Source organism: Pelecanus crispus, chromosome 12 (assembly GCF_030463565.1).
Source record: "Pelecanus crispus isolate bPelCri1 chromosome 12, bPelCri1.pri, whole genome shotgun sequence".
Lineage (NCBI taxonomy): Eukaryota > Metazoa > Chordata > Aves > Pelecaniformes > Pelecanidae > Pelecanus > Pelecanus crispus.
This window is the reverse complement of record NC_134654.1, coordinates 18,117,153-18,144,576: the sequence shown is the minus strand read 5'-3', so window position 1 is coordinate 18,144,576 and position 27,424 is coordinate 18,117,153. Positions and strand designations below refer to the sequence as shown.

The 27,424-nt window shown below is 49.7% G+C and overlaps 1 protein-coding gene across 1 annotated transcript; it reads left to right on the top strand.

Moving 5' to 3' along the window:
• On the top strand, window positions 1–27,090 carry LOC142594676 (heparan sulfate glucosamine 3-O-sulfotransferase 3B1-like). Its single transcript, XM_075719798.1, has 2 exons — window positions 1–452; window positions 26,472–27,090. The coding sequence occupies exons 1-2, from the start codon at window positions 1–3 to the stop codon at window positions 27,088–27,090; spliced, it is 1,071 nt and encodes a 356-aa protein (XP_075575913.1).
• Window positions 27,091–27,424: the final 334 nt, after the last annotated feature.

Genomic DNA, 27,424 nt, shown 5'->3' with positions numbered 1-27,424 from the left:
ATGGGGCAGCGCTTGAACCGCTGCCTCGATGTCCCCGTGGCGTCGCCGCCGCTGAGGCGGAGGCTCCTGCTGCTCTTCATCATGCTCTTCCTCTGGCTCTATATGTTTTACTCCTGCGCCGGCTCCTGCGCCGGGCTGGCGACCCGCGGCTCCCCCGCGCCGCCCCGCGCCGCCCCGCCGCTTCCCCAGCTGCTGCCGCCGGCCGCGGGGGAGCCGGGCGAGGAGAGCAGCCTGGAGGAGCAGCGGGCAGCGCCCGACGCCGCCAGCCCCATCTCCAGCTTCATCAACGGCTCCGGCACCAAGCGGCTGCCGCAGGCCATCATCATCGGCGTGAAGAAGGGGGGGACGCGGGCGCTGCTGGAGTTCCTGCGGGTGCACCCCGACGTCCGCGCCGTCGGCGCCGAGCCCCACTTCTTCGACCGCAACTACGAGCGGGGACTCGCCTGGTACAGGTAGCCGCCTCTCCGCCTGCCCGGCGGGGCTCCGGGGCGGGGGGGTCCCCCTGGCCTGCCCGGCGGGGCTCCGGGGCGGGGGGGTCCCCCCGGCCTGCCCGGCCCGGCGCGGGGTGCGCCCCGGCGGGGAGGTGCGCGGCGGCCGCCCCGGAGCGGAGCCGAGCGGGGGCTGCGCCCGCCCCGGGCTCTCCGCAGCTCGGGGCAGCGCCCGGGGCGAAATGCGAACCTTCCGCTAAATGCACCCCCCCCCCGCAAAAGCAACCCCTGGGGAAAAAAAAAAAAAAAAGCCCCAAAACAAAACCAAACCCCAAAACACGACACCCTGCGCGCAACTTGCTTTCCCCGTTAGTCCAGGCGGCGGCTGGCTGTTTGCAGGCTTTATGCTGGCCAAACGGCATTTAATCTTTAAATAAAGGTTAAATATTAATTAATTTTTTTTTTTTAAACCCTTTTATTTCGTTGTGCTTCCAGGGCTTCTGCTGGAGCGTGTGTTTTTCCTTCAGCTGGGGGTGTCGCTGGGGGATGGCTGGCATGTCCGAAACGCCCTTCGGGTGGGGGAGCAAGGCTGCACCGTGGCGTGCTCCCAGCGAGGGCAGGTTTGGGGGGCTCTGACCCGTTCTGGGGGCGCAGCGGCAGCCCGGGACTGGCAGGCGGCAGCTCCGCGTTAGAGATAAAACTTCCTCGATCGCTTCATTCCGTTAACTTTCTCCTTCCACTGTAATCAGCTTTATAGCTGATAAATTGCTCTGGCTTGCAATTTCCAGCCTAGCGCTGGGGATAAGATAGCGGCGTGGTATGCGATGGTGTAACGTGTGCTTTGGGGACGGGATGAAACTTTTTGGCTGGGAGAAAATTGTAAATTACGGGATTGCGTCCCGCAAGGGTGGATGTGTAAGTAGTTTTGCGAGGAGCAGCCCTGCGCGCGATGTCTGTGTGCGGGTGGGCTTCAAGAAGCAGGAGGCGATGGGTGTGGAGGACAAGTCCGGCGCTCCTCAGCCCTGCTGGGACGCCGAGCGCGGCGCTGAACCCCATTTAAGTTTTTTTTTTTTCAGCCTTTTATGATAGAAGTACCTTTACGAAGAATATTTTGAATATGTCTTTCTGCTGAGTGTTTACAGGAATACTAAAGGAACAGAGATGGAAACTTTGAAGCTAGGTGGGAGCTGTGAAGTTCTGAATTTTAACCTCTTTGTAGTCTTGAAACTCCCACCCTGCAAGTCCGATTAGGTTTATGTCTCTTTCTTTAATGTTGCCATCCCTCAGCAGTTAGTGAAATGAATGCAGGCTAAGATCTGGTGAGGAGGAAGTAATTTTTGAAAGCACTTTCGTTTTATGAAATTCTAGAATTTTGGTGGAGGATGCAGCGTGTCGTCCCATAGTGACCAAGATGAAATCTTTATGAATTGAGTTGGTTTTAAAAAATTACTAATCTCGCAATTTGAAAGGAGAATTTGCATATAACAGAGCGGAAGACCTGTCAGGATTTATTAGCAAAATGGTGTTGTACGTGTTGAACTCTGTTTTTAATTAGGCACCTAAATTAGACCATAAAATGGTTGATTAATCTTTTACAAGTAAGAGGTGGAAGGGGAGAAGGAGAGAATAATGCTTATGATTACATTAATCTGTTACCCCAGATGCAGCGGGCGAAAGTCAATATTTAAAGGATACACATTATTTTTAAATTTGGAGAAGCTGGCATCAAAGTTGCATGTAACTTCTTAAAGTTTCACCTTATCAGCTGCTTAATTTTAAGCAGCATGGGCCCTATCCCTGCAAACGCACCTCTACGTTATTAAATAGTGTCTTTGCAAAAGGGGTGTTTTAACTGAAATACAACAAATCTTCAGATCTGAATGGTGACGCTCCCAAGCAGCGAGCATAAGTGATGCTGAAGGTCTTGAAATCACTCGGGTACAATTCACCCTGAGGACCGGAGCGTGTTTGTCTGTCTGTGGGACTGGGACCTGGATCGACTGGGGAGGGGAGAAGACTAAATAATTTAAAATATATGGGGGGAGGATGTATTTGCTCAAATCAACAGTCAAGTTGTTTGGTAATTGTGCGTTATTTCTAACTTCGATTTGAATTAGACACAGATGTTTGTTCCTATAAATTTCAGTGTTAGAAATCAGATACTATATAGCTCAAAACTCCCACTGACTTCAGTGAATCTTGGCTTCTCAGCACTCCTCAAGAGCATGCTTATTTCTCCAAGCCCTAATGAGGCTTTTATTTATTATCTTAATGTCAATAAGGAGATGAGTTTGAATTTTCTTGTTAATGGCCCAATAAAATGGGATTAAAAATGCTATAAAATATCCGCTGTGCCAGCCATCGTGCAGCGAGCTGGGCAAGCCTTGTCTCTGTTTTTCAGATGCTTTTGCACAAATTGACTGAACTTTGGAACTGGGGGAGTTACTTGTCTCCTCAGCACCTGGTCCTTGTAGTTAAATCCAATTACCTGGCTTTGAAATGATGAAGATGCAATTTTTGACCCATGTCTCTCAGTATATTTTATTCGACTGGTTTCTGTCTAAATTTGGTCATATCTGGTTTTCTTTAAGTTGTTCCTGCCATATAATGAAGTGTTCCAATGTGATGTTTTCTCATAATTTCCAAGAAGCAGGAGGCATCACAAATTTGCTTATTTAGCTTGATGAAGGCTTATATTTTGGGGTATTTGCAATTAATCATATTTATGTTAACTACTGATCGCTGTCTAAAGTTTTCATCTATAGAAAATAACTTTTGAAGGAGGGAATACAAACTTTTTTTTCTTGCTCCATTTTCTGTCAAGTGAAATGAAATCTTTTTTTTCTTTTTTTCCTCTGTGTGGAAGGCAAAACAGCATCAAGTGGCGCTGACCACCGTTCCTAAAAAGCAGAGGGAAAAGAGGTAAAAAATAAATTGATTTTTTTCGATAGTGAGATTGGTACAAATCTAATGGAAATAATTTCTGTACGCACATTGTGGGGTTTTCCCCCCCGTTAATGAATACAGCATGTTAACTATTTCAAGTGAAAATATGTACCATGACAGAGGAGAAACGGGATCCAGCCACTATTGCAAACTAATTTTAAGTAGTGCCTGGAATTTTTGGATAATAAAGAAGTTTCTTCTTCGCAGCAGTAAGGAGTTCAGCTCTGCAGCCTGTGCGCGTGTGTGTCTGTCTGCCTGCACAAACAGCCTGCCCGGCAGCCCGTTGTTATTTTCTTATAGGTTTACTGTATGGGCTGGGATGGGTGAAAGTGTTTCTTGCAAGCCCAGAAAATCAGTTGTTGGGGGTTTTTCTTTCCCCTTTTTTATTTCATGCAACAATGATGCATTTTTAAATATACTACAGACTTGAAAGCCTTTTGTCCTATAATTAACATAAAGTAAGGACAAAAGGTTGTGTCATTAGTCTTATGTGGTTTTGGGGTTTTTTTTCTTTTCTTTTTTTTTTTTTTTTTTATCATTTTAGGCCCAGTGGGCTGTAGTACCCGATCCCTCCTGCCGTGGGCTGAGCATTCCCAGCCCCACTCAACATCACTGATTTATATTACAAGTCTGTAGCCCTCTGCTAGGAAACCCCGTGCCATGGCTACGCCGGCTGTAATCTCGGTTGCAGCACTAGCCTGAGCTCCTCTGCCTCTAGCAACACAGAGGGGAGACCTCTCGTTCTTTTTCCTTTTTTTGGGGGGGGTGGTGTTATTAAAATCTTCCCGCTATTGCCAAGCTACCTTTAATTCATTCACCATGCTGAGGCTGTGGCTGGTTTGGGTCAGCAGGATCAAGCCCAGTCGTCTGGTGGTGTGCAATAAACAGCTTCAAAACATGCATCTCTTAGACTCCCCAGTCACCTAAATAAGCATTGGGGACCTTGATGTGCGAAGTGCTGCTCTGCAGCAATTCCTGAATTGGCAGAAACTTCCTCATTTTTTAAAAAAAAATGTATTTATTTTCCCCCAGGAGCCTCCTTTTTGCCCCAAGGAGCGTGTGGGGGTGCGAGCAGCGCAGTGCTGGTGCTTGCAATGGGCCAGGCAGGGAGCAGGGGAAGGATAAAGTGATAGCGGTTAAACGTGCAGGGGTGAAAGCCTTGCTGAACCAAGGGCAGACCTTCGGCAAGGCAGGATTTTGCCCCTCTGTTTGGCCGTTCTCTCGGAATCCTGACTTTACAGTGTAGCGAGGGTTTAATACCTGCCGCTTAATTGCCACCGCGCTTTGCAGCCTCCCGAGCAGGGCACGGATCCAGCAGTGTGGAGGTGTCGGCACGGACACAACCGGGTGCTTGCAAAACTCAACGTGTTGTTTCTGCTGCGTGTCGCAAGGCTTGCTGGCCCAGGGAAGTTTGGGAACGGTCTTGATTCTCCCAACTGAACTTGGGTGCAACTGACCGATTCCTCCAGCACATTCCCATGAGCTGCATTTGGTTGGAATGAGCGTATCCTAAAGGACAGTTGTGTTCTCTGGGGTGGCTTTGCCAAGCAGCTTGCTCCTTGAGATTTTTGTTGTGGGAGGCGGAAAAATCAACTATTGACCTTGCATTGTGTCGTGCTTAAGTGAGCGGGGACTTTTAATGGTCCCCTCAACACGTGCACAGGGTTCAGCGCCCCCTTGGCCCTTCCAGCAGCTCCCCGTGACGTTGCCTTAGCTGCTGTGCAAAGTTTGGAAGAAAATGGCCCCAAAAAAGAAGGGCTGGGCTGCTATAATCAGTCAGTAAGGCCCTTGTGTTTGCATGGGATCATTCCTTTAGATCTGAGGAGGGTTGAGTTGTTCAAACAGATGGCAAAGATTATTCGTGTTGCTGGGGTTTCAGTGCACTGCTCCGTTTCAAGCATGTTGCCCGATATGACGCACGTGACAAGTTCTTCCCAGCACGACGCTGGGGGGGGACAACATTGTCTGCCGTGATCGGGTTTCATGGCCTCACCTGTTGAGCTGCTGAACTTTTCAAAGTTGACCATGCGTTGGGGGTGACTTATTTGGATGGTGGATCTGCCTGGCTAATCGCGTTAGCGCAGCACTGCGTGGCGTGCTGGGGAACGTTGTGCTCCTTCTTGGCATGAAAATGATGGGAACGAAAACCCACGGGCTCAACTCTGGGTTTGGGATTTATTATTTTTTTTCTTTTCAAGTGGGCCATGGCAAATGTCTGTAACACACCCTGAGCTTTGGATACCTCAAGGCGCTTCCAGTGAAGGCTTTGTTTTTAAAAGCATCCAGCAAGCCCCGGATGCGGTGGCTATAAAAACTCTACCCAAACTGCTGTTCTTGTGAGCTGTATTTCCGACCTGGCCTGATCCTGGACTTGTCTTGCCATCAGGCCTCACTTGCTAAACTGCTCTGTCAGCTTGAGCCTGGATTTGGTGCTATTAATCCATCCCAAGTAGGAAGAAGTCTAATTTAGTGATCATTCAGCATGAGCATTCGTGTCTTCTGCTGGTGTGGCCATGGGTGGTCGATGGGTTCAGAGGATAATGAATTGGCCAGGGCCGTGCGGGACAGTTAACGTATGGGCTCAAAGAACGACAAATAGTGGGGCACGTTATTTCAGTGGTGTAATTAGGGGGTCAGGGGCTATTGGCTGCTACCTGTTGTCACCATGTGTGTGAGGAGTGGCTGGAGGAGAGGCTGCTGCTTTGGTTTGTGAAATGACTAAGTGCTGTGCTGGGTCCTGACTTGCTGCTGATGACTGTACTGGTGCTTGCCCATGCCGTTGCAATTTCAGGTCTTTCAGCAGCTCACTGTGTGTTTCTTAATTAGCTCGCGAGAAATGCCATGTGGTTTTTTTTTTTTTTTTCAAAGGAGCTCAGCCCAGCGGCCATCGCCAGCAGCAGCCGGAAGGCAACTGAGTAAATGGACCTTATCTTGACTTCCTTAATGGAAACGAGGATTCCCGTGATGAAACGTATTGATTATCAGGCAGGCTCAGAGGGAACGTGGGGTTAACTCAGGGCAGTGGCTTAACTGGTGGCATAGCGTTGCCATTAAGGAGTTGCTCCTGGACTGGAGGTGGTTGCAATGTACCCACACACAAGTCTGGAATGGCATCGCATCTTGCCCTGAGTCAGACGAGAAGAGGAAGCCAAGGTCACGGAGCACAGTCCCTCTGTCTTGAGCATCTTTGTGCCTGGGGATGGTGGGGACTGCTCAGACGTGATGTGTAGTAGACCTTAGTTCATTGATAAATGTTACGGGAAGGAGATAACCTTTTCTGGTGCCAAATTGGTTTCAAGCGTCCCCATGGTGGTTTTCCTCTTTGTAATGGCTTTGAAGATGGAAGAGGAAAATGGACTCAGTGACGGTGATTTTTGCATGTGGTGCCCTTGTACTGGGAGGGGGCGAGGGCTGTCAAGGTTGGGGAAGGGCACGTGGGAAGCTGTGAGCTGGCTTCCTTGTCTGCTGACCTGCAAGACCGTGCATCCCATCTCGGCGAGCATGTGTGCTCCTATCTCAGGATGCTGCTGGCAGAAGACCTACGCTGATTTCAAATAAATAATTCACATTTTTAATTTCTTCTGCTGAAATAAGTGAGCGTGGCAGTGTCCTGTCACATGGTGGATAGCAGGGAAGGAGAGAACTTTATTTAAAGAAACATAATGCTGTGTGCTGCTAAATGCTTTACATCGGCTTTAACCTCCTCAGAAACTCCCTGCTTCAAAATCTATTTTGTTTTCTACTCTCCCTACAGAAGAGGGATGGAGAAAGAACGTCTCTACTGAGGGATGCTGTGACTTAGCGCTGGCTTCAAGGGAGTTGTGGCACTTTATGGCAGCAGAGGATCTGACCCAGAATTTAATTTGCAGCTGGTCTTGGATGCCAGGCCACGCGTGGGTAACCCTGCTCTCAACGTAGCTTTGTGCAGTGGCGTCTGGGGGGCTTGGCTCTGCTAACCCTTGCTGGAGGGAGACGTCCTCCCTCATAAGGACAGCCTCTTGTTGTCTTGTGCTGCTAAAATTCATAAGACCAGAGCTGTAATCTGGCCAGTCTGCCGGGGACTTCTGCAAACCCACCAAAGTGGCTACTTTATAATAAACTAGCGAGCAGTTATATATATATATATATATAAAAAAAAAAATAAAAGCAAGCAGTTGTAACCTCTCCCTTGAATTGGCATGGCCTCTCCCCTCCAGCGTGCGTTCCTGGCAGTGCAGCAGGCAGCTCTTCCAGAAGAAAGTGAGAATTGTGCATGGGCTTTTATTTTACATGTTGAGGTATAGTATTATAGGTGGATGTATATATTTTATACATCCCTTGCTGCATGTGAATGCAAGGCCAAATCCTTTGTTGCCACAACCACTATCCGGCAGTACCAAGCGCGGGTGGTGTGAAAACACTGGTTCTCTTTAAAAAAAAAAAAATGTACTTTTCATGTGGGAAGTTGGCTCTGGTGAGAAGACAAGTCTTCAGCAGCGTGCTGGTGGCCAGGACTGGTCCAGGTCCCCAGATCTCACAGTGTTTAATGCAGTCCAAAGCCCTGCCTGGGGGAGGGCTCCAGGATCAGGTCCTCGGCATGTGTCTGTGTGACTGTGAGTACAGAAAATGTTTTCCCAAAGCCAAAATCCATTACAATGATTAACCTCGATAAAGCAGCTAGACAAGCCTTATGTTAAAGCCCTGAGCATGCAGCCTGTCTCAAGTATCAAACGCAAACTTGTCTTAAAACTTGAAAGTCTGCGAAGTACAGGCGAGACACACGTGGAGGCGTAGGAAATCTTTAGAATAAACTGCTGAGTTGGTGAAAGAGTGATTAAACACGGGAAGAGCAGAATGCACTGGCATTACAGTGAGGTTAAATTGCATTAGTATTTTTGATTTGGAACGGGGTCTGTTGGGCTGCAGCAGGCAGCTGAGCCTGGGTGGTGCCTGTGGCTCAGTGCAGAGATCTTCCCGTCACTAGGGGGAGGACAAAACCCCGGCATTTATTAATAAAGTGCTTTGGTGCTTCATTGAGCTATTAAATATTTGTTTAAAAACTGGCAAGGCCTGTAGCTTTGGCGTGCCTTCGGTTTGTTTTTTTAAAGGTGTATTAGACTTGGAATAGAAGCAGGAGGTGCTGGAGTAAACAGCAGGTGTGTCCAGCCCTTCAGTCCCAGCAGCGGCGGTACATGGTCCTCAGCTGGTTTATACGCAGGGCTGGGAATGTGGCTGCTAAATGTGAATTGCAGAGGGAGCCCATGGCTTTGCTCTGCCCCGCGTCTCTGCATGTCAGGGTGAAGGAGATACCTGATGCCATACCTCTCTGCTCCAAGCCCCCTGCACCCACCTCTGGTGCCACATTTAGCAAATTGTGCCGCATCGGAGCTGGTCCCCGCGAGCACCGGGGCTATCCCCATCTTCTGCAGGTGGGCTGGGATGGGGGAAGCTCCCAAAGGTCTTGCCCCAGAGCAGCGGGGCAGTGGGCTTCATGGAGGTCTGTAAGTGTCCCCGAGCATCTGCTCTGGCTTCACCACGGCTGGACTGAGCAAACTGAGCTGCCCAAGAGCCAAACAGCCTGACTGTTGCCCCTTCTTGAGGAAGGGCTTAGCAAAGTCCATCTCCTTCCCTCTTCCCCAGCACTGAACTTGTTGCAACTTAACACAAAGCTCATAGCTTTTTTTTTTTTTTTTTTTTTTTCTTTTTAATTTCCCTCTCGAGCTGGTCTGGTAGCTCATGAGCCTTGGGCTGTCTGCATGGCATTTTGAAAAGCAGAGGGAATAGCTAATAGAGGGTGTTGAGCAGTGAACGAAGCCTTGGGAGAAGATATCAGCCTTGCCAAAGCAGAAGTGGAATAGCCGGTTAGGGTTTCAGCCTGGGTTTGCTGCAAGCTGAGAGGGGCTGGGAGCTGCTGTCTGCTCCGAAGCCTCTTAATTGCAGGCTGGCGCTGCCCGGACAGCCGGACGCGCAGGAGGAGCAGCCTGCCCTGCATGTGGGGAGTGTCCTGGTGTCTTGGTGCACACCGATGCCTTGGCTGACTGCCCTGGCTGCACCATGGCTGCTGGCTCCCCCCAGAGATGATTTCAAGGTCACACTGCTAAATGCAGTGTAATAATTAATTAAGCTATATATAAACAGCAAGCTCATATGGTCCTAAAGCAGATTAAGAGCCCAGGAGTTTCTTCTCGTCTGCCTTCCTCCCCACAGTCTTCTCCTTCCTTGGTTCCTCTGCAGGTGAGCCCTGCGGTTGTTGCACGCTCAGCCGTCCTAGCACGGCTTACCAGTCGGGTAAAGCAGCTGCACAGCTGGGTCTGAGCCCAGAAATGATAGGAACAGAGCAATACCTGCTCCAGGGGACTCCCTGGCTCACCCAGTTTTCCCATCACACCCAGTCGTCTTCTTGCTGGTGCTGGAGGAAAGGACATGTGCAGCATCTCTGCCCTCTTGGTGGGGATCACTTCACTTGGTATCGGTGCCTGATGCTGGGAATAGCCTAGTACTCGGAATAGCTACTGGGGTTTGCCTTCAGTAACAGGCGTTTCAAGACTCCTGTTGCTTCGAGGCTCAGTATAGCAATAGCTGAGCTGTGTCATTTTTTTTTTAACCCCACTTTGGTGTTGGGTTAAAACCTCCAAATAAAGCACATTTGTGTGGGGTTTGCAGCATGGAGGTAGAAGAATAAGCTGGGCTGGGTTTCCTGGGACTGCTACAGCAACTTAAAGTTTGTAATGAAGCTTGAAACTAGAGTCAAGCAAATACTTGCCTTGCAGCTCCTGTGGAGTTTAGATTTGTATGGTATCAAAACTGATGCTTATTTTTTTTTACTTTCTTCCGTCTATCCAAAACTGGTCAAAACTCACTCACTGCAAGCCCCAAAAGTAAAAAGATTTAGGGATTAGGTTCAGTTTGAACTCCAGGTTACTTTTAATGTAGAAATACCCCAGGAAAATTAAAAATCCTGTCTCTTAATGAGGTGGAGGTGATGTGCGCTGTCAGATGTCGAAGTACTTGGAGAAGGGCAGAGCAGCTTTCAGTGGTTCCAGATCAGTCCAGGTTGTGCAGCTGGGGCACGTGCATACCACGAACCTATCAGCAAAGTCTGATCCTTGGCTTTGCACAGTGAAATCCTTGGAAAACTGAACAGACTCCACAGCCAGCTGTGGGAGGAGTGGGGGAGTGTGTCTGCACTACCTGCGCTTGCTCCCAGGCCTCTTCTGCTGCTTCCCCGGGCACCTCCTTGTGCACGTCCAGTTGACCAAGGACCACCACTGGGGACCAGGGCTGGTGGGAAGAGGTGCCTGGGGCTGACAGGCTCCATGTGAGAGGTTGCGTTTGGGTAACTTGGATTGTCTATCTCCAGCTCCCTGGCTCTCTGAGGCAGAGCTGGCTTGTCTCAATTTCCAAATGCCAGGCTGTATCTACATCCAGGAGATGGAGGCAGAAAGAAAAGGCTTTGGAGTCCCGAATCAGTTCAGTCCTGATGAGAGGGGGCCGGGCTGTCTCTTTGGGAACCCAAGAGTGTAGAGATCAAAGGTGCGAGTGAGTCAATTACAATTCACATTTGGTTCGTCCATATGTTTGGGTATTTGAAAGGCTTCAATGGTAACCCATTTTATATCTCTTATGCCCATTGATTTGTTAATCTGACACTTGGTTTCATCTGAATAACAATAGCTCTCATTCAGACTCCTCAGTGTTCAGGGAAAAGTCATTTCACTTGGGTTGTGCTCCAAGGCCTTAGCAGACCAGCCCACTGTGCCCTTTATGCAGAAGGGCTTGAAGGACTACAGGATAATTCAGCCCTGTCACCAGCTCTGGAAGGAAATTGTCTCTCGATGGAAACAGAGTGGGATGCTGAAGGTCGGTTCTGGGTTATGGCATGTGTGGTTTTGCTCCATGAGGTCTTTCTTGTTGCCACCGTAGCCGTGGACCTGCCACCGCAGCCTGCAGAGTGTGAAGGGGTGGGCAGGGTTATGAAGAAAGACAACACAAGTAGTCAGAAGTGGAAAGCAAGCATGGAGAGCCCTCTTAAATACAGCCTGAGCAAGTGTGCTGGACTAGATCAAATCATTGGTATGGTGATGTGAAGTCTCTAATTATGTGAATACCTTTTTAATTAGAAGCAGTGCTTTGCATCTGTTGTACTTGCAGCAGAGCATCTCCACCAGCTGAGCCTGCTCTTTAAAGAGCTCTTGACTCTATTTTGTTGACTGTTTATGACCACGTCATGATCCCACGTAATGACTGGGGCAGGAGGGGAGTCTGCAGACAGACCTGCTCCTTCATGTTTCCCTAATTGGTGCCTGTCTCCCTCCTTTGCTGGGAGTTTCACTGCTTCTCAAGGCTGGTTTGGTTCCTTCTGCTCTACCCTGAGTCCTGTAGTGTCACTGGGGACCGACCTTGGGATGCCGTGGCACCACGAACCCCTAGGTTGATTACCTCAATGGGCACACTACTTTTTTTGTCCTGGAACTTAATTTTCTTTTCTGTGCTTAATGTTTGGTGTGGAGGGTAAAAAGGATGAGGAGAGACTGGGGAAGGTCATACTGGTCTGATTGAATATGTTGGGGGAAAAAATCCCATCCTGGACAAACGTGTCTCACTCACTGCCCTGGTCTGTTTACCATGGAGTGATCTTAATTTCCAGTGCTACTCCTTTATGACTGTAAATCACAAATCCATTAACAAATGAGTTGAGGTGACAATCCCATTTGTGTTAAAATGCATTTAGGGATCAGTACTGAGAGGATCACCGGTGTGTTAATTTGCCAGGCCTTTTGTTCCAGTGGGCGGTAAATATAGCTCATCCCAACGGGGGACATGCTGACTGGGCCAGTGTCCAGATTGCCACCATTTCAGGTTGTGGTCTGTGCCCCCCCTCCCTTGTTGGGAAGGAAGTAGGAGACCTTTGGAAATGAATTGGGTGTCTCAGCTTGCTATAAAGTCTAAACCAATTTTAAAATTGTTGACCCACGTGATGGGATGCTTAGGGTAGTGAGCAGCCAGCTGGAAAGTACAGGACACGCTTGCTTGGTTGGGCACCTTCCCACGTAGCTGGTCCTCCTCTGATGAGATTGTTCTTCACTACCAATACTGGCCACTGGGAAGGTGACCTGTCCTCTGACGGTCAGAGGGGGCATCCACTTATCTTTAAGACAGTCAAGGAGGAACCTCAGTGCTGCAGTTACGTGGCTGGTTTGGGTGTTGCTGAAGAGGCAGGTGGAGTCATGCAGCTGGGGTTTGGCAGCAGCTTGCTGGCATCACTTGGCCTGTGTTAGGAACATGCATGCATTAGCAAAAAGCACAGAAAAAAAATTGTAACTTCTTTTTTTCCATAGTGAAAATGGAAAGCTGGCCACTCTCTGAGCTGTTGTTTCAAAGGCCTCTGCTGTTCAGGTGATGCTGGATGCCCATAGGATCCCTTTAGGTGCAGAAGGTGGATTCCTGGAGATCCTATGTGGCTTTTTTGAAGACCTGTAGATGTACGTCTGCATCGAGGCTTGTTTCAAGCCTGCCCTGGCCCTGCCACCCTGAGAACTCCCTTCCCATGTGCTGCAGAGGAGCTAGCGGGCTCCGGCTCAGCTGTCACATGGAAGATGCTCCAAGGGCTCTCAAGTGCCCAGAGGAAGGCGCTGCTGGGTGAATAAAGCAGCTTCCCTGTGCCCCTCCCTGCTTTGCTATTCCCACAGAGAGGAAGAGGAGCAGGAGCAGAGTTGTCATGTGGCTGCTGCTGGCACCAGTCCCTTTTGGGGCTCTTAACCTAGCACAGTGCTTTAAGCTCTCCCCTTTGGTATGTCTTACCCTGAGGACAGACAAATCGCCAGGGCTGCTCCCCCCACATCGGTTACGAACCGAGGGGTGTGAGCTGAGGCGTTGCTCAGGGCAGAAAGGGGCTCTGGGGCTTATTGGGAGACTTTTTCCTCTAATCATGGCTGTGAAGCCCCAGTGCAGGAAGGCTAGACTTGATTAGGAAAAATGTGTGTCAAGGTGGCAAGCAAAACCCTCCCTGTGCAAATGCTGGGCCGCTCATGCGGGTGTTTAACAAAGGGCGGCATTATCAGTGTGACTTGTTACCTGCCTGTGCAAGCACACAGATTAGGGCATTAATTTCTGTGTTGGGGGAAAATGCAAAAGACCTCTCAGCAGGGCTGTGATTTATGAATGTGGCAATACAGGAACGTGGTCCTGCCTGTATGTTGCGGCGTTGGTTTTATTCGGTGGCTGTTGACTTGTGCAACATTGAATTTGGGGTTGAGTCTTTGCTTTGTGGGTTATCGTTGGTTTTGGTTCCCCCCCCGCCTTCCCCGAGCAAAATCAGAGCAGGTGAAATGCAGTGGCTTGGCACTGCCCCAGGGGAGAGGGACAATGTGGGAAGCAGTGCCGAAGTTCATCTACTTGTAGTCCTGTCCTGGGTGGAAGTTTGTTAGGTGTTTCTGAGTGTTCAGCATTGGTGGACCAGTATTGGCTGCCTGCATCAAGCTGCTTTTGTTGGTTAGAGAGAGGCTGCTGCAGGGGTCACTGGTGCGTGCTTATTTAGCCAGAAAGTTGATTTATAAGTATGTGCCATAAAAATCTGTATCCATGTAAACCCTGTGAATCACTACCCTAGAATGGACCCAACCAGGGGTTGCTTCTTCTCTTGAACCAACCCCTTTTCTGGGAAACTTCTTCCTATTGCAGCATGGCTACAGAAACGCTGTGGTGGCAACGTAGCTGCCATACAGATGGCTAGGGCCTACACAAAGTGACCATCTCCCCCTGCATTAGATGCACAAGACCCTTTGGGTCCAAACTGATATGTACTCTGCTTGCTGGGCTCCCCACCACCAGCATCTGTCATAATGGGTCCCCGGGGAAGGGCCTTGAAGAGCATAACCTCCCATGGGCTACCTGGGTTAGGAATACCTCCTGGTGCCCTAGCTGGGAGCAGGAGCCCTGGGGTGGTCTGGTGTGACAGGTCATGAGTAACAGGGTGTCCTGTGCTGGGTGCAGGGTCCAGCCCTGTGGTGCATCCCTTTGGGGGAGCCAGCAGGATGCTCTGCTCCGTTTTCAGGTGGTTCAGCTCTTGGATGACTCATGATGCTACTTGGTTTGGGCATCTAATTCTTGAAACACCTGGTGCTTGTGGGACAGCAGCTGAAAGCCTGCAAACTGTATGCAGTCTGCAGTGCTGGCTCTACGCATCTCAACACCCGATTTTGTCTTGCCCAAGCCCCAGGTCTCCACGTGCATGGGGTTTAACTTGATGGAGATTGCTCCCTTTGCTGCAAGGAAGCATTTTCCCAAGAACTATAAAGAGGAAGGATGTCTAAAAGACCAGTGAGTAGCAGTGCCTGTGGGGTTTTAACATCTTTGAGAGGATTAGTGCCATTGCTGCAAATTAAGAGGAGCAAATTTGTGGGTGTGGGAGCAGGTTGGAGCTACAGACTCTGTGCTGGGCTGGTGGGTGCATTGCTGATGGCTGAACACTGCTGGCACTGGCTGATGCTCCTGCCGCATTGGTTCTGGCTGAACCTCTATGGCAGGGAAGGGGTGAGAGGGAAGAGCCTTGGGAATAGGCTGCGGTGCGAGCAGTGGCCACCAGTGCTGTTTGGACGTGGCCGAGCTGCTACTGCATGGCAAAAGAGCTGACAGCAAGTGGTGGGCTTTGTGGTGGGAGTTATGGGAACAACCCGGTTGTGCTCCTTCTGGAGCTGAAGCCAAACGCCTGAGATCAGGGTCTCTGGGGTTGGCTGAACCCAAGTGACAGCCATGTTGGCCCCACGTCCTCTGCCCCAGGGGACAATTCTGTCACCTGCATGTACCACAGCTGTTTTTTGGATCTCCCACCAGCTATTACTTCTTATCTGCTTTTACACCTCTTCCAAGCTGGGCTTCCTTTGCTTATGCCTACTCTGAGCTAGCAAAAGCCTTGCAACAGCCACATTTTGGGTTTTGCCTTTCTTATTTCTTTCCACAGTTGAGCTGATAACTCCAGACCTTGACTCTCTTGGTCTTTTTTTTTTGGATGGAGACATTACTTCTGCGCTTGCAGCTGCTGAGCTAGTTCAAGCTCAGCGGATACTAGTTCCAGCTTCCCACGAAAGGCAGGATCAGTGCTACCCAAGTAATGCTGAGTTCAAGAAGTAACATGTCTGGTACAAGGAATGTGTTAAACCAGCAGTCTCTGCAAGAGGTTCTGAGAGCAGAGCTTCATCTTGCAATGAATCCATAAGTAGATCTACCAAATCTTTGCATTGCAGGAGCTTAGTACACATAATGTTAACTCAGAGCTATACATTTTTGAGGGAAGAGAAATGGCTGGTCCTTCTGGTTGTGATAGAGTAAGAGGCAGAGGCAGTCCGGAGAATTTTTCCCCAGGAGCGAGTTGTGAGCGCTGAAATCTCTGCAGGTGCCTAAAATTATTTCTCTTTCCTCACTTTCAGGCTGTTGTCTGTTTAATTTATAGAGAAAAATATTTCTACCGCTTTGCAATAAACTCTTGGACACTGTGAAAGTAATCTTAGCTTGTTCCAGACCTGCACCAGTGTAGCTGCTGACTTACATCCACACCAGGGTGAGCAGAGCTGAGCTGCCTGCTTCTGGTGGAGGTGGTGAGGACTGGTACTGGTGGCTTTCAGGTGCCAGAAGAGAGGGAAGGAGACTACAGTAGCGCAACTGCAGGGATAAATTCCAGTTAAACACTCCAGCAGGGTGTACTAAGAGGTGGCATGGCACAGAAATGAAATACACAGCTTGGCAGAGTCAGTTGGCCCTGCGATCTGCTGGAAAAAAGTCTTTAGTCCCAGTTTGCCAGTTAGCTCAGTCGTGTTTCCTGCTGGGTTTAGGGTTTCTCCCCCCCCTCCCCTTAAATCATGAGTTTCACAGAACTGCCCACTCCCTGCTCTTCTTTTAAACAAAACCAGTCTTTTTTTCCCTTTTTTTGGGAAATGGAGACAGATTATAGTAATCTCACATGACTCGACCAGTGGGCAGTGAAGTCCAGTGATGCTGGGCGGTATTCTAAAGAACTCACCCATAAACAGCAATTAGCTTTTAATCGCGGCGCTGCTCCTGGCCCCCGCGCCCGCCAGGAACAGCAACGTGTGCGCTTTGTCGGCCGGAGCGGCACTGGGGGGACCCGCAGCAATGAAAGGGAAGCGGGGGTGACCGAGAGGAATAAGATGCTCATTTCAGCCCCACCCCCTTACTGCACTCAAAAGCTCGTATTTTCAGAGCAAAGCACTATTGAAGCATCGGGACAATGGAGACCAAATCCTTCTGGGGGAGGGGAGGTGCTGGCAATTGCATCTTTTGTTGCTTTTACTTCTTTACTTGCCTATAGCCTCCCCCATCCCACCCCTCCAAGAAATCCACATAGATGCTTGCTAGATGATAATGCAATCACTTTCTTGGGGCCTTGCTAATAGGATTATAATTATTAATGGAGATGAACAGGAGTGAATAGAATATTTACCACTTCATCTTAAATTATTGTAAATCCCTCCAAAGCAGCCCTTTGATATGTAAAGTGCTGCCCCTCTCCCCCCAGTGAAGATAATTATTTAGTGGAAGTTCAGAGCTTTTAAGTATGATGGGGAACAGAAAGAGGCTTCGGTGTTTACATAAAGAGGAGGGCCTATATAATGAACTAGTAGAGTTGATGAATATCTTGCCTGGCTCCAGCAAAGGAGGAGGGAAAGTTCTTGCTGAGCAGTTGTAACGTCTTGGGCTGTTGTTGGGGGAAGAGGGAAGGAAATAATTGGAAACTTGGCCCTTGGTCCCACATCTCTGCAGCAGCACATGTTCAGTCGGTGCATGGGTCCACCTGGTGACAGTGGCAACGTTTTGTTCCTTAGGGCTGGAGGAATTTCTGTTTGAGGAATGACGAAGTAGGCTGGGAGACCTCAGCCTGGCAGAGATGCCTTGGGGGAAGATACAGTACTCTACAAAGTCAGAACTGGGCTGGAGATAGAGGGAGGGATGGATTGGTGTCATGGTGCAAGGACTGGGGCTACAGCATGAAGCCAGGAGCTCGTGCACAATGGGCAAAGCAAGGACCCAGGATGGGCTGTGCATGTGGAGGGTCTACGTGGGTTCAGGAGAAACCTGGACAAGAGGTTGGAAGAGAGGTCGATTGAGGGTCATTAGGTAGACAAACTGCATCGGGCCCAGGAAAGTTCCTGAGCTGAATTTTAGTGGAGGTTGAGAATAGTGGTGGGGGACAGGCGGTGCTTCTTGCCCTGTTTTTCCTCTGCCCTAGTCCTCCTATGGCCAGGGTTGGAGATTCCTGGGCTATAGGGGCTTTGACCTGAAGGAGAAGGCTGCACCCTGTGGGCATATCCACAAGAGCATCTGCAAGCAGGATACATTTCTTCCAAGCTTTCAGGCTGGTCCCATCCCCTTAAGCCCTTCCTCCCAAAGGCTGCCATCATGGAGCATCAGCTGTAGGGTGGGAAGGGGGATTGCTCCAGCCAGCCGCCTCCAAGAACAACTTTGTGCCTTTGCATCCATCGCCAAGGACAGGCATGTCCCAGGAGTGACGGCTGCATCACCCATCAGCCTCAAAGGAGTCTTTGTCGTTCTTTGGCCTCTTTATTATGCTGTCTGGTGAAAGCACAGACCCTGTCCCCATGCAGAGAAGACTCCTATCAAGTGTTTCTGCTGCTCTAAGTTACTCCTCCCCTAAAGGCTGCAGCTATACAGTGCACCATATAAGGCACTTAGTTATACAAGGCAGCAGCCCTGTGAGGGATAACATGTCATTATCTTGGTTATGAGTCTGTGCTTCTAATTAAGCCACTTAAACCTGTGAGGCAGGGGAGGTGTTTGGGAGGGAGGTGGGTTTTGGTTGGCGTGGGGTGGGAGGCAGCTTTTACAGGAGAGGCAGGGTCTGCTCATCACACTGATTGCTGTTCCTGGAGGCACAAACTCTCCAGGTTTTGTCCCTGGATCAGTCCCTGCTTTGTCCAGGTTGGGTGCTCAGATGCTGCTGCAAACCGTCAGCTCTGTGGCTGCGGCTGGGCAAAGTGCCCCATGTCCCTTGCCTGCAGCACAGGGAGGGTCAAACCTCCGTTGTGGCTCCCAGATCTGATCTGAATGCAGTGACTTTGGGGGAGGTGGATAAAGCCTTTTATTAAAAAAAACCTGAGAAACCCAACCCCTTGTGATTGCAGCAACATGTTGTCCCCTCCTTGAGGCACTGCTTGCTTTGATTTGCTGGGGCTGTTTGGCATGACTCGGCTCTGCCTGCGTGGAGTGGGGACCAAAGGACCATCTGCCGGTGCCCCTTGTCTTCCTGCTCCCTCCAGCCTTTGATGGGATTTTTTATCTGCATCAAAGGAACTTAGATCAGACTCCATGGCCGGGCCAGAGTCTGTCCCTGTGGGGTATGTGGTGATGCCACCCATGGCCACCGGGTCTTTGGCCCCATCAAAGCCCCGGAGCAGCTTCATGATGAGGACCTTTGGCACGCTGTTACCCTCCTCTGCCTCCTCTAATCCCCAAACTCCCCAACAGGTGAAGGGCACCTGGCAGATTTGGGGGCAGGGAGCAAAGAGAGTGAGAAAAACATTACTTTCAGGCCCACTTATTTTTTTCCCCCGTTTCCCTCCTCCTTTACCTACCCCTTCCTCACCCACAAAGTTCATTAATTCCCATCATCTGTTTTGTGTAAATGTCGTGGCAAGTGTTTGACGGAGCTGGATAGGGTTACACCCATTTCAAAAAGGCCAAGGCTGGTTCCCAGCCGTTCCCTTTTATTGTTGTATAATTTGCCAACGCAAACAATGGGCTCCCGCTTGAGACAAAGGCACACATGTTGCCCTTACTGCTGGTCATAAAAAGAGGAGAGGCTGTGTGCTACTATACAGGTCCTTGGTGCAACGGCAGCCTGAGCTGAAGGAAATTTTGGTAAGAAAAAGGTGATGCATCAAAAAATAAATCAGCAAGTGCTCCCACCCCCAAAAAAAGATTTGCTATTGCCTCTTCGCTGTGTTTCTTCCTTCTTCTCCACCTTCCTTCTTCCCTCATCCAGAGCTGCTGCCACCAGAAAGCAAAGTCAAAGCCAAGTGGGTAATTTTGAAGCAAGTTGACCTTGATGCTGGTGGCAGGCTCTGTGATGTAATTAAAATGCTTTAACAGTCTTTTCCTGAGCTTGTCAGGTTCTTGCTTTTAGGGAATGTTTCTGGGATTTGATGATGTTGAGATCAGTCCCGTGGAGAGGAGGGCCAGGTGGGGCTGCGATAGGTGTAATGTGGTGGCCTTGGGAGCTGAGCTGGTGGTGCTAGTGATGCTGGTGATGCTCTGGGTTTTTGCTTCCCAGAGCATTGCAGAGCTCTTGCTCGCTGTCGTGTGCTGGTGCAGGGCTACAAGTGTGTGGTTTCAATCCAGCCCTTGGCTGCTCTGATCACCACTGTACATTTTTCCTGCTTTCTGAAAGCAACATGCTGCCTCAGAGGCTGGGAATAATGGGGTATCACCTTGGCAGAGCAGGTGGGCTAGAAGGCAAAGCTGCCAGCAATGGAGATGCCACGCCCATCCTTTCCTGGGTGTCTACAGCTCTTTTTCAAGATACTAGATTTAGCTCACTTGGCTTAAATTTACTTATTGGGGAGGGGGAAGAGAGGAAGAGGCAGAGAAGCAGGGGGATTTGGAATGAGAATTGGCTGTGCAGGGCAGGAATGGCAGTAAAGGCCTCCTCAAAAGTGTGTTTGATTTAAGGCAGCGGACGGATGATCTGTGGTTTAAAACAAGCCCTTTGGCTTTGGTGGGATCCTAACCAGAGCAAAGCTGAGCAGGAGCATGTTGGGATGGGAACAGGGGACCAAACCGCCCATGGGGACAGGGACAGGACAGGAAAGGATTCAGCAGACTGGAGAGCATCAATGTGGCAGGGGACGAGGCTTCAACCTGCCTCATCTTCTTCATTTGTTTCCTTTAAAGCTTTTCCTGGCTGGTAACAGCAGGCTTATTTGCTTTCCAACCTGCAAATTAGAAATGCAGCAGAAGTCACAACAAATTCATCACATGCACCAAATTGTACTACGTTCCGGGTTGTGCTGCATGGGCTTGTTGTTACCTCAGGTTTTCAAACTCCCTGTCACAACTCTGGAGGCTAAAAATCTTGTCTCCTCCCAGGATGGCAGAAGAGCTTTTGTGTCTACTTTCTCCATTTCTGTTCACCTTCTTACCATAAGCTTTCAATCTAATCTATGTGGTTGCTTAGCCTTTTGGGAGGATTTAGGGGCGCTTTCCCCAGAAACAGTCAGGTTGCCAAAATTTGGTTTTCTGGGAAGAAATCCCTTGTTGTCTGCTTGAAACAGCAGTCAGGAATTTGGGTAGAAACTGTCCAGAAATAGGTTGGATGCTCTGCTTGTGCACCACCGGGTGGCAAAGCAAATGGTTCTGGATTACAGGCCTGAACTCGGCATGAATGTGGCTGATGTCCAAAACAGTTCAACTTGCTTTTTCTTCCCTTTCGTCTGTTTTCCTTGCTTCCAAGGAACAGCTGTGGGGGGAAGTCTAGAAATTCTGCACCAAAGGTGATTCTTGCTGTATCTGCTGGCAGAGCTGCCATGGGGACTGCTGTGAGCGCTCCCTGGTCTGCCTCTCGCAGCTGCATCCCCATACTACAGTGTTTTATCCTGACTGTAACAATGCTTCTCTTGTTTTTACAATCCCCTATACCCAGCTGTCCATCTCCTCTAGGAGAGTTTTGTCATACTTGCAGAGGGAAACTGAGGCAGCTCAAGGATTGAGCAAGGGGGGTGGTCGGGAGCAGAGGGGTTTGAGGCTGGGAAGTGCTGTTGCTGCAGCATGGGGCACCCCAATTTTAACACTTACCAGTGGGACTTCAGCTCTTGAGCGCGCTGGGGTGAGGGGAACATCTCCGAAAGTGATGCTGGGTGGCTCCAGGTGCTGGGTAGGAATATTTCCAGCACAAAACCCTCCCCAGGAAGGAAAACTCATCATCTGCTCAGCTCCAGGACTCCTGTTTGGCAGCAGGAGCACCTGAGCGTGCCGGGTCTTGGCTGGGCAGCCTGACGGTGACCTCTGTGCGGGCAGACAGCCGAGGATGGTTGTATCTGCAGCCCCCCAGGCTGAGCCCCGCTGCAGGGCTTCGGGCTCCGGCAGACCCTGGGTTTATCCCAGCCAGTGTTTGCAAATGGCAGGAGGTGCGTGGGGGGACCAACAGATGTCCCTGGGGATAAAGCGGGTAATGACGGCTGTGCTCTGCTCTGCGCGTTGGTCTGTTCTACCTGTGGCGAATAACTCAGCAACAGGTTGCAGAGGTCCCCTCGACCCCCCCCAGCCTGCGGTCCCTCGCCGTTCCTCCTTGAGATGTGGCAGCAGATTAGCCTGGAGCCCCTCTATGCAGACAAAAGCTGCCACAAAGGGCATTAGGCTTCAGGATTGGATTACCGTGTGGCCACCTGTCATTCCCACTTTGTAAATTTATCTTGCTCTGGGTCCGGTTTTCATACTGGAGAAGTTTGCCCTTAAAAAAAAAATATAATTCCTCCCTCCAGAGTCTCTCCAAGCAGCAGCCTGGTGGAGTTTGTTTTAGCATCCCTTCTTATTCCAGGCTTCAGAGCTATGTGGGGCTGGGGATTAGGGCTGTTTGAATACAGAGAGCTTTTATTACATTAGTCTAAGTGGTTAATAGGTAAAGTAGGCCAATCCATCTTTAGACTAAGCCTATCACTTTGCCTATGAAGGGTGCAGGCTTCACTGAGGAAATATTCATTAAAGGAAAAGCTTTTCCTCTGTCCCTCTTGACATGTTAATAGCTCAGGGTTAGGGGCTCTGCTCTCTGCCTGCGGAAAATTCATAGCTGTGCTCACACAGCAGCTCCCTCCTGTCACTGGGACCCCTGACGCTGCCGGCAGCTCTGCCGAAGTCAGCAGAGCAGTGCTGAGCCCTGCCAGTGCTTTGCCAGCTGGGCTTGGTGGGGAACAAGGGATGCTGGGAGTCTGCTGGCGCTGCTCATCCTCGTTTTCCTCTTCCTTGCTCAGAAAGTAGGGGTGTCATCCCTTCCCAAGCAGGGATGTAGGGAGAGGGTTCAAATGATGGGTGAAGGCAGTGCTTTGGTGCTGGGACTGTCTGCTGTGGGGTGTTCTCAAGGCCAGAAGTATTCATGGGTTTGAAAGGATTAGACAGTTCACAGTCACTGTAAAATGGGATGATTTGGATGCAGATGCTGGCTCCAGAGGTCTTTGAACTCCAGGTTGCCAGAAGGCAGGAGGATAACAAGGCAGGAGGGACTGCTTGCCAAGCTTTTCATACTATCTTTATTTTCCACTACAGTATCCGCTACAGCCCTCAGTGGTGTCTCCATCCAGCCCTGTCCCAACTGGTGCAGCAGCTTTTGTCCAAGGGCTCAGCTGAGCTCCCCATTTCCCACAGCCTGACTCCCTTAATCACCTCCCTTTCCTCTCCCATATGGACAATGGTGGTAGCTGCACCTCTGCCATTCTTATCTTGCACCTAACAGTGCTGGCAGAAGCTGCCCAGGTCTCTAACATGCCTGTGAAGCTTCCATGGAAATAGAGGACTCCACAGCTGTCACGAGCTGTCCCAGGGCTGAACTGCATGTACGCCATTGAGCTGACCATGGGTTTCTCCTGTTACTTTCGCCCAAAGGGGTTGCATCGTGCCAGGGCACAGTGGCTACAGCTCTTCTGACCATTACAGCTCCCCTTTGCCCTCCTTCTGCAACGGCTGTCATTTAGTGCAGCCCTTGCTGTCTTGGAGCCCCAGAGCAGACATGTTCAGAGCTGGAGTTTGGTCCTACTTCCACCAACATGTATGTCCGGTGTGTTGTGTTGGAGCTGCAGTGCTATACGTGGGCCAAGTTGCCCTTCTCTGGTTGTGGTTTGAATGGGAATAAATGCTTCTTGGTGACTTTTCCACCTGTGTGTGTTCAGACCAGCAAATTTACCAGTTCCTCCTGTCCCTGAGGCTCTGTTGTCTCTGGCTGCCAGCATGAGGATTGATGCCTCTATGGGAGATTATGGAAACGGTGGGAGAGCTCCTCACAATGGACAGACCCATGCAATAAAACCTTGCTTTCCTAGATGTGATGTTGTCAGAGGTTCAAACCACATTCATGAGCCACAATATTTGGCCTCACTTGCTGCTGTCTAGCTTTTATGCAGCCACTTTTCAAACAAGGCCGCATCTGAGACAATCTCGAGGATCTTAGTTTTGGGCTATGCCCAGCACCCATCTGGGTACAGTGAAGGAAGAGAGTGCTGGAGCTAGCGCTGAAGGCTGGTTTTGGTGGATTCAGTTCTTGTTCTTGGGTTGAAGGCTCCATTTCTATTTCTGCTTGTCTAGCTTGGGCTGACCAAGCCAGAGAGCAGTATCAGTATCAGTGATGTGCCTTGTCTTGCTTCTTTTGCTGTGACGGGTCACAGGCAAGATGTTATGCAAATGCCAAGGATTCAGGTCCTCTCCAAAAAAGCAATTTTGGGAGGTCTAGATCTGCATAGAACTGAGTACTCTCATCTCTGTTGGAAACAAGACATATTGGATATCCTCAGCCACAAATCAAGAGTGTGGGTTCAGGTGCTGACTGGTCTGCAAACGGACTGACACTGGGCTGGTGGATGCCTCTTAGACAAAGAGTTGCTCCTTGCTGTCTTCCACTTCTGCGGTGTGCTCCTCTGTGTTTGCTGAAACGCTAATTAAGAGCCTGTGTCTCCCAACCAGATCAACTGACTCAGCACCTCCACCCCCAGCAATTTCCTCCTGTTTCATGGCCCAGCCCTACCCAATGCCTCTCTTGTGCAAGGAGACAAAAATAAGCCTTGCGTCATTCCCAGGAGACTGATAAATATTGACTGTAAAACTCCTGGAGGAGAAATCGGTCTCAAGGTGCAGGGCCCTGTACAGCAAGTAATCTGATGGACCTGACCTGAAGCCAGAGGGCTTCAGTGCGGCGTAGCTGTCGTGAGCACGTCTTGGGAAGCAGTCTCCTCTCTAGGCAGGTCCCAGTCCATTAAGGACTTCATGGATTGAAACCAACCTCTTAAATCAAGCTGGAAAGCGGTCAGTGGCCAGTGCAGGATGTAGAACCCGGATTTAATGTGGCCATAAAAAGAGACACCACTTAATGAGTAGACTGTTGAAATCCACATCAGCCCATGACAGATTTAAGACTTGCTCCCTGAACATTATTGACTGGCTCTGTTCTGTGATGGCGTTAACGGGTTTGCAGAGTTGGCCAGAAAGGTGAAGGATTCGTCAGAGTTTTATTTTGGTTTTATTTTTTGGCACACTCTGGCTCCTGACTTCCAGAAGCTCTCGTGTCCCAGGTGTCTGGTAGACCAGTGTGATTTTTATCTGCATGTGGAACTCCACTTGCGTGGCCTTGAAATCACAGCCCTAGGGGTTGCCACCACCCTTGGGCATGGCTGGAGATTCCCACAAGCTGATATCCCCTTCCTCCGCAGTCCAGCTTCTCCATCACGACCTCCCAGTGATCTGGGCAGATCTGGTATGGGGACCATCTCCCACCATGGGTCTACAGAGAAGGGGCTTCATGGGCAGTACCCAAGAACACCTCATCTGCGGTGCAGAGGTGTAGTTATTGGGTGCCCCTTGCCAGTAAACATGTTGCATAAAGTTAATGCCAGAAGCTGATGAAGTAAAATACCAGGTACAATGTGAGCTAAATAGCAGTTGCATAAAATAGCTACTGACCAGCTTGCATGGGCATGTGATGATTTGTGATTCAATCACACTTCTCATTCCTGGTTTTCCTATTATTTGGCCTCAGAACAGATGGGTCAAATTTTTTTCCTTGGCTTCTTAATTGGGGCATCCATTGGCTTTAGCACAAATTATCAGTGGCTTTTTGAATTGCAAGAGCCCACGGTGATCTTTGCTGTAGAAGCATAAAAGTGGTAAGGGAGGCCATGGCCATCGGGGAGCAAATAGCCTCTGTGTGCAATGTCGTACGTCTGAGGGAACCGCTGTTTCAGGCTTGCAGATTACACACTGGCTGGTTATTTCTCTGTGCTGGGTGGATGCTTTGAAAACTTCATCAAGTTTTATTGCTTCAATTTTGTGGTGGACTCCCCTCTTGCCTTTTTTTTTAACTGTCTCGCAGCCCAGAGCAAATGAGTCCCTTTGGGTTATAACGAGAAAGAATTGGTAAATGGTCTGAAATATTTAAGCTTGCCTAGTGAATGATAGGAAAAAATTACTCTTCCTGCTTTGTGCTGCTTCCGTGATTTCTGCAAGCTTTCTAGTTTTTCCACACATTGTTAATTAGAGATAGCCAGGGAATAAGTTTGAATTGCTGAAGGATTTAGGTTTCAAGGGTGTTTTGTGGGGGTACATCCTGCCCATGAGCTGAGGTTGCGTTCTCCGTGGTCATATCCTGTGCCCTGACCTGCTGTAGCCTGCGTGGCATCAGAGGGGAGAGGTTGTCCTTGCTGGGTGCTGGATTGGGATGTGCTGAAGCAGCTCTAGATGCTCCTTCTAGTGCGTGTTAGGGAACAGGTCTGCACAGCAATAGCAAATAGTAAAGCAATGGGTGAAGCTGGGTGCAAGAGGACCCCTGCGGTTGGGCGAGGTCCTGCTATTGACAAGCCAGGGACAAATTCCACCCTCTTGCCTGAATTGGGAAAAGTGGTGTGTTTGGGATGCTAAGGGAAAGCAAGGGGGACACGCTCCGGTGAGCTCCTGCTTTTCCACTACACCGTTTCCCTTGTTCGCCTAGGGAAAATGAGCTCTGGGCTGGGGCTGAAGGCTCTCCGGCATTGGCCTGAGCCAGGAAAGCCTGGTGCAGCTCAGGACTCATCCTGGCTGGTTGGAAGCCAGTGTGGTACATGTAGCCACACTCCAGGTGCAGAGTGCAGCCCAGCTAATCCACTCATGGATAACTGGGAGATTACTCAGCTGGATTTCTAATACAGTGGCCTTTAATAATAATCCCCTCTTAATCCCTAAATCAATGGAAAATGGATTTATCTGTATGAGCTAGATGACCTGTGTAGGCATTTTAGGGAGAAAAATTCTTGTGTATCTATGTGTGAGTGTGTATATATATATATATATATATGCATATGTGTATTTTTGTTCCTGTTACCGGCCATTCTGACCTATGTCTGCGTGTTTTGCCGGCAGGGACCTCATGCCCAGGACCCTGGAGGGGCAGATCACCATGGAGAAGACCCCCAGCTACTTCGTCACCAAGGAGGCCCCAGCCCGCATCTCCTCCATGTCCAAGGGCACAAAGCTCATCGTGGTGGTGCGGGACCCCGTGACCAGAGCCATCTCGGACTACACCCAGACGCTCTCTAAGAAGCCCGATATCCCCACCTTTGAGAGCCTGACCTTCAAAAACAGGACTACGGGCCTGATTGACACCTCGTGGAGCGCCATCCAGATTGGCATCTACGCCAAGCACCTGGAGAACTGGCTCCTCTACTTCCCCATCGGGCAGATCCTCTTTGTCAGTGGGGAGAGGCTGATCAGTGACCCCGCGGGGGAGCTGGGCAGGGTCCAGGACTTTCTGGGCCTCAAGAGGATCATCACCGACAAACACTTCTACTTCAACAAAACCAAGGGGTTCCCATGCCTGAAGAAAGCGGAAGGCAGCAGCAAACCCCACTGCCTGGGGAAGACGAAAGGCAGGACCCACCCCGACATAGACCAGGAGGTGGTGCAGAGACTGCGGGACTTCTACCGGCCCTTCAACATGAAGTTCTACCAGATGACAGGGCAGGACTTCGGCTGGGACTGAGGCTGGTGTGGGAAAGTCACCTGTAATTATTTGCCCAGCACGGTTTGCGTATATAAAGAGATATATATGTATGTAAAATGTACAGAAATCTATTTTATAATAATTTATTTTTAATTCCTAAGCAATTAATTCACTAAGCTGCCTAACCGCACTGGCTAGAATGGTAGCCTGTAACCTGTTTAACATTCCGTGGTGTTTAATTCTAATATGTCTGTCCTTTTTTTTTTCCCTCCTCCTGATTTCTCCTCTTATTCGTTTGGTTTGTAACAAATGGTGCTTCCATTTTTCCTAAACAAAATTTGTATTTAAAAAAATCAAAAAAAGCCAGGGTGGC